Here is a 7,728-nt window from a genome sequence, read left to right on the forward strand (position 1 = left end):
CTTTAATCTGATAGTTTTGTAAATTCATGTAACAATTTCCATCGGTGTGCACAAGCAGGCGTCCTTCGTTACCATGGTAACCGTCCTGCTTCTGCATTCCACTTTCACACCTTATCGTGCGCATGGAAAAGTATGGAAGATATAGGCCTACTGATGATGTTATTTAATGATACTACAGATTGCACTTAGTAGATCAAACTGACTTTAATGAAAACAACTGTTTTGCAGAGCGTGCCAAATTTGCTGTGATGCATTTACACGACTTTGACCAGCGGATGTCGCTAGTGTGGCACGCCCTTCTGCTCCGCTGCTTTGCGCATGCGTAGAAGTGCGAGAAAATAAGTCATTATTACGAGAAAGTTTCTCATTATTATGAGATGTTAAGTCATTATTACGAGAAAGTTTCTCATTATTACGAGATGTTAAGTCATTATTACTAGAAAGTTTCTCATTATTACGAGATGTTAAGTCATTATTTTTTAGAGAAAGTTTCCCATTATTACGAGATGTTAAGTCATTATTTCGAGAAAGTTTCTCATTATTACGAGATGTTAAGTCATTATTATGAGAAAGTTTTTCATTATTACGAGATGTTAAGTCATTATTACGAGAAAGTTTCTCATTATTACGAGATGTTAAGTCATTATTTCGAGAAAGTTTCTCATTATTACGAGATGTTAAGTCATTATTACGAGAAAGTTTCTCATTATTACGAGATGTTAAGTCATTATTACGAGAAAGTTTCTCATTATTACGAGATGTTAAGTCATTATTTCGAGAAAGTTTCTCATTATTACGAGATGTTAAGTCATTATTTCGAGAAAGTTTCTCATTATTACGAGATGTTAAGTCATTATTACGAGAAAGTTTCTCATTATTATGAGATGTTAAGTCATTATTATGAGAAAGTTTCTCATTATTATGAGATGTTAAGTCATTATTATGAGAAAGTTTCTCATTATTATGACTTAAAGAATCTTTTTTTTTTTTTACTCAACGTGGCGGAAACGGGCTTCCATAGTATTCATATCTAATCAAAAGTAAAATTGCCATTTAAAATAGATTTTTTTTTCCATTATACAAGTGCCTTGGCAGTCCTTAACATATGACTAATCAACATTATATCTCTAGCAGTAATGTTGTTATTGTTACAGCTTAACAGATTGCAGCTGACCTTTCTAGCTAGCTAAACTATTTACCAAAAATTAATTTCATAAAAACTTTTTTGAGTGGTGAATATATCATCATAACTTACCTGAGGTGATTTTTCCATTTTTGTGTGTGTGTGTGTGTGTGTGTGTGTGTGTGTGTGTGTGTGTGTGTGTGTTTGTGATATGGGCTGGTCCTTGTTTCTTACTGACGTTTAAGTTTGCTTTCAGAAACTACCGACAAGAGACGGCAGTCTGTCAGAAATCGCGCCACAGAAAAAAAACTGCATGTCATGTGACTTAACCAGAGCACATCATTGGCTAAACTAAGGTCTTCTCATTCCAACAAAAAGCACGAGAATGTTTTCTTAAAGAGAAAGTGGCAAGTAAATGAACAGAAAGAGTATGTTGCCATATGGCAACACCATGTGGTAGAGGGTTAAATCAGTTAAATTAGGCTGCATAAATTAGGTCAGCCGGAACCGAGAACACTTCCTATAACACCCGATGTACTCGTTACATCATAAGAAGAATGGCATCTACTCTAATGTTAGTATTTCTGTTTATTCCGAGGTTTACTGTAATCAGACGGATCTGGGCTGTATGCAGATCAGATGGTGGACCCACGCCTAGACACGACCACAATGCATGATGTAGTCAGCCGGATCCAGGCCATATCCAGATCTGATGGTGGACCTGCACGTAGACATGACCCCAACGCATCCCTGAAGTGTCATCAGAGATTGTGTCAACTAGACTCTCCCCTGTGAAGGCATCATCAACAAGACAGCCATCAGCACTGATCCTCAACAAACTCGTCTCATACCGCGTGAAGACTCTGATCTTCAAACAGATGGAACTTGATAATATTCTGAATATTCCAATCCAATCTGACTTCCAACCTGTAATGCTGCCTGAATCATATCATACACTGTTCGTTCATTGGTCAGAGGAGAACTGCCCCCCCGACTGAGCCTGGTTTCTCCCAAGGTTTTTTCTCCATTCTGTCACCTGATGGAGTTTTGGTTCCTTCCCACTGTCGCCTTTGTCGACTTTTTTTACCTTTGTTGCCATTGGCTTTTGGCTTGCTTAGTTGGGGACATTTAATTTAATATTCAACAATATTATTGATCTGCTTGCATTGACACCTAGCCTGACGTCGTCATAATCAGATTCTAGCCAGAATGTGAGTCTGATACTGCTCCATTGGGCTGTGATTATGGGGCGTGTTTCAACCGAACCAGGAAAGAAAATGCCTCTGCACTCAATTGGATAGACCTACAACCAATCAGAGCAACGGAGTAAGTGACGTATGTTTTTCATTTATGTTTCCGATCGACAAATACCTCGATATCTTCTATAACAGACGTGATGGTGGAATCTACACATGATGTTTTATAAACAAAGTTCGGGAGGGGCACATTCAAATAATCAATCCAATCAACTTGTCATCAAACAATTACCATGTCTACCCTATCAGCATGAGAGGAAGCATATATTTATTTATTCTGTCAACTCACCTAACATTCCTTGACAGTTTTCAGCATCCCTCCACTCACTCTCGGCTTGTTCTTCCACAGCCTGGAATACGGGGGGAGTACTTTGGGTTCGGGCTGAATATCGAGCCCAGAGCCTCTCCTCGGACAGCACGCCAAATATGCATTTATTCTAATTGACTTATTTGTAAGTGTGAACTCGTGAAATCTCAATTCTCCAGTGGCAGTCATCTTTGTTCACAGCAAAAATCAGAGTGTTCAATGTACTCTATAGGAGTTCACTGAACACTGGTTTCAGTGTATATATAGGTCCAAGAGTTCGGTGTTCAGTGAACACTGTAAAAAGTGTAAAATATATACTCTCAAAATAGAGTTACATTTGAACACCTGGAGAGTTAAAATGTACTCTTATAAATAGTACTTTTGACACCGTTTCAGTGCTTTTGAACACCTGCAGTGTAAACCTAGAACCTTTGCAGAGCTCATTATTTAACACTTGGAGAGTACAAATGTACTCTAAAGCTGGTACTTTTTTATTTACAGTGTTACAATAGTTTCCAACACCTGCAGTGTAAACCTAGAACCATCAGTAAGTGAAAAATACTCAAAGTCAGTGCTTTTTCCAGTGCAATGTCTGTTTATTTAACAATGTTCATGGATGTTCAAAAACCACAAACTCATACAAACACATGTACAGGAACCACATATTGATCATCTCTATCAAAACCAGAAGTAGTCTCATTACAGCTTTGAGAATTCTCTGGTTGCTCTGGAATTAAATTAACTACGGGTTCATCAGATACGTCAACTATGACGGATTCGTTCTCAAATTGATCTAGACTTTTAACGTTATGTTTGTTATAGAGATGTTTTCTAAAGCCTGAAAAAGTCCAAAATCTCTGGTGGCATCCAGTCTGGTCACACATCAATTGACTGACCCAGACTTGCAAACAAAGCATCTGAACATCATAACTCTTTAGTTGAGGAGCTTAGCTCTAAGGTCCTTGACTCTGGGAGTTTCATGAGAATGATCTACATCAATGTTGTAGATGGTGGTCTGCACAAATGTGTACATGCCATTTAAGGCTTGGTCATAGGAGATGCCGAAAACATAATGTGCTTTGAAAAGTTCATCAAAGGCTGACAGGGAAGACTTGCCCTTGCAGGGAAGGAGATCACCATCCAATGCAATGTAGAACTCGTGGATGTGCTTTCTTGTCGTCCCAACTGCCAGGATGTAGGGCTGCCTCCGCTGGTTTGGACCAGAGTGCTCCTGAAGGCTGCGACATGACTGTAAGATAACAATAAATTGAAATGAATTACACTGAACATCACATTTTGATGGATAAGTCACACTCTGACAGAAACCTTTGATTGCACAGTTAGCTTTCCCATGCAGGATATATTCAGCATGTGATAAGGTAACCAAGGTTTTTGTACCACGGTCACACAAAGAGAGAGAATTAAACAGAGAGGTCATCAATGTTGGTTACCTTATCACATGTCCCAGCAAACTCCAATACGTTGGCAAGACAGACAACTAAAAATAAGAATGAACGAGCACAAGACTGCAGTCAAAAGAGGTGAACCCCACTCTATTCGCTATGCACTTCAAGGAGGCAAAACATAAATTATCAGACTTAAAATTCTGTGAAGGTGACATTGAAAAGAAACAGATCAATAATCTGGGGGAGTAACACAATTGCCTTTTGACAATGGCTATTGCCATTGGAGATCAGGACACACTGACCTTATGAAATTTGACTACATGGTCCACAGCTTCTCGGGTACTGATCTTTACAGCTCCCTTCTTTCCACTTGGAGGTGGTGGCAGTAGGTAGACCAGCAGCAGCAGTGAGGCCATGTCACTATCCCAACCTGAGAAGGCAGAAGCACCTGCTTTAAGCATGATATACACCTGACCAAAACTTTTGATACTACATCAATATTAAAACTCAAAACTCTTTTCAATAACAATACTAGTTATGCAACTAACATTTTTTTTTTGATAATCGATTAACCTGTCAATTATTAATCAATTGGTTGGATTAAAAGGCCATTTTTTTATTTTCTGTAGTTTATCGGGGAAATTTTATTCTGCACAATGCTCTCCTTCAAACATTGTGCAGATTGAAGCCTATGAAAACGATAGTAAATTGTTCTTAATCTTCCAGGCAATGTAGCACCCATTGCTGTCTATGTCAAAAAAGTGTTCCTAAAGACAGTATCAACAAAGATGGAAATGTATAAAAAAAAATTGTTTTAGCATGAATCAATAGAGATCTTTAGAAAATAAGTGTGAGGCTTCTAAAATGCACCAGAACATTATTCATTTGTTTATTAAGATTAACCTTACTTTTAAATATGTACTCACATAGCCTTTTTTGGAGTAGGGATCTTTTAGAGAGGGGAACAGTGTTACTATCCAGGATGTCGCTGAAGACCTCTTCGTCAACCTCTGTTCCACTGTCATCCAGCACATACATGTTTGTCTCAGGGGGTATGCTGAACTTCTCTTTAGCTTTGAATACAGAAAAAACATATGTACTTGCGTTTAAAAATGCAACAAATTGGGAGAACAATAATGTTTTTTAGCACTATTTCTATCTTAATGGGCAAAGCTACAGTAGACTAGCATGGTGCCAAGAATAAAATTTCATATAAACATACATCTAAACCAGTGGTTGCGTAAGACTTTCACATTGCCCTTTATTTTGATGGATATGGTCGTAAAAATTGCACCATAATCTATTTCATATTTTAATTATAAGACATTTAATAGCTTTCGTTTTATTTCCATTTTATTTCCTAAATCCATTTTTCAAGCAGCAATAAAAATAAGAATATATATTTAGAATCTTCAATATAAATACAACTTATGTATATTAAATCACTCTTTGGATACTTTTTAAAAATGTGGTTATATTTTTGTTGTCAACTGGTTGAGTTTTTTGTAGATGGTTGGAATAATAATAATGAGTATACAATGCATGACTATCTTCCTTAAATACCTTAAAATATTATTTTAATAAATAAACATTGTTTTAAAAAGGACACGTGAAAAAGAGTGTTTAAGTGTTATCAATAGACTATTTAACTGAATCTAAACATATTCAGCAAACACTGATTTGTTTTATTTATTCTTGTCAGTGGCAGCTCTGTTAGTCTGTATTTACACAGTAAGACATGATGCACAGATCTACAGTAGGCTATATTGTCAGAGTTTTTTTTTTGTCACGTCCGTTGCTATGGTTATCACAGAACTATTATTTACAGAACTCACTCTGGTAAAAGCGGTGGTCACTCCCGAAAGTTTAGTCCTCTAAGCATCATGAAAAACTAAACTTTCGATTGGCTACAATGCATACAATGCTGCAGACGTTAAAATTTAAACTTTTGCTTTTGTAAATGGAAACCAGAGTGCTCACACAAACGTGCACGACGGAAAGAACACCCCCCTCCCTCCCTACATTACAATTATAAATTGATTCGATGTTAATTTATTAATGTTTTTAAAGAATTCATTCAAATTCATAATTGTATATTTGTCTCCGATTACCTTTGGAGTGTGTTTCTTACAGAACGGGATGCCTTTCTGTCTGTTGATCGTCGACGCAATCAGTTTTTATTTATCATCTTCTAGCCAGTTATCGATCAAATGAAAGCAAGCAACATGTAGATGTTTGCGCGCCAGGCGAATATGCTGCACGAGGCGCCAAATACATGGAATTACGCGAGACGTGCTTCGTAACAGAGGATGCCTCGCGAAAAATAAAAAATAACGATTGTCAGCCAGTTTTATTTATATTCATAGTTACATCTGACGTCATGAAAAAATAAATTAAAATCAAGCATTTTCACTGCTAAAAAAAATCAGTCAATGACGGAAAATATTCGGTTAACACGACCACTGATCTAAACTTCAATTATAAAGAGAAGAATGATATTAACATTAACTTACCCTCCCTGAGAAATGCTGGATATGATGCTTCATTGAGTTCGATGTTACTTCTTTCCTTGCCAAGGACCTTGGTAACTTACTGCACTTTGAAAAGCATTGCTGTAGTTTTCCTCACATGTTACTACAACATAAAAATGCAATTGGTTTATTGAACACGCACAATACCAAATGTAGTGCAAATAAAGTCAGACTCAATCATTTCAGACGGGAATCTGTAACGTTAACGTTAGCTTTCAAGGCTAAGTTAGCTAACGTTAGTCAATTTTGCCTGCACAAGGCCCGAGATAGGGAGCGGCAGCACAAATGAATGCTGCATTTTCATTTTGAAATTTCATTTAATGGTTGATCATTTGATTAACGTTACCACTAAAAAAACAGTTTTACCAGATTTAACACTGGCAATTACCATAGGTACCAATGTATAGTAAGTTAGCTAGTTAAACTAAATTACCAGACGTCACACCACTTCTACATTAGCGTTTTTAGTGTTTTAGTTATGAGAATTAAAACAAGAAGACAAACAGGAATATTCGGCATGATTCACTTGGTGGTTTCTTACCTGCAGTCCTGCAAAATCAAAATGTCGACGACGTCTTCGGATGTCAGTTGGAAAGAAACTGGTGTCGAGGCTGCATGCATCTTGATTCAACCAATGACAACGCGTAGTCGATCTGATGACGTATCGAAACCTAAACTCATGCGGACGGTACAGCAACAGATTGACTCTCAAAGAGTTCATCATCCCACCATTTACACTACAACAGCTCCACATCAACACTGAACCAACACACAACACTTGAGAGAGTTTATGGTGAAACCTGACAAGTGTACTTTAAGCCCAGTTTACTCCAAAGTGTATAAATTATACTCTGGTCATCAAAACTCTGGGATTTTAACACTCTGACATTTGCTGTGTTGTAAACAAATTCAACCCAAGTGCTCTTTGGTGACGTGGATGACGTTACTGTTGATCATCTGTCCATCATCGTATAAAGCCTGCCCTGACAATTTGATTGGTCTGAACAACTTTTGACCGAAGTCCAGACCGAACTTCCCGACCTCAAAATTTTGTGGGCGGGGCTAAGTTCGGCTGGCATCCAGGTTAATTGACACCATTATATGA

The 7,728-nt window shown here is 37.4% G+C and overlaps 1 protein-coding gene across 1 annotated transcript; it reads right to left on the reverse strand.

The window, feature by feature from the left end:
• Positions 1 to 3,266: 3,266 nt before the first annotated feature.
• Positions 3,267 to 7,266, reverse strand: LOC308688175 (uncharacterized protein). The gene is made up of 5 exons (XM_081361096.1): positions 7,165 to 7,266; positions 6,606 to 6,726; positions 5,019 to 5,165; positions 4,395 to 4,522; positions 3,267 to 3,935 (listed from the first exon to the last, which is right to left on the reverse strand). Exons 3-5 carry the CDS (start codon positions 5,128 to 5,130, stop codon positions 3,621 to 3,623), a joined length of 555 nt encoding a protein of 184 aa, XP_081217222.1. The 5' UTR covers positions 5,131 to 5,165; positions 6,606 to 6,726; positions 7,165 to 7,266; the 3' UTR covers positions 3,267 to 3,620.
• Positions 7,267 to 7,728: the final 462 nt, after the last annotated feature.

The sequence above is a fragment of the Scardinius erythrophthalmus genome (genome assembly GCF_964197995.2).
Source record: "Scardinius erythrophthalmus genome assembly, chromosome: 3".
NCBI lineage: Eukaryota > Metazoa > Chordata > Actinopteri > Cypriniformes > Leuciscidae > Scardinius > Scardinius erythrophthalmus.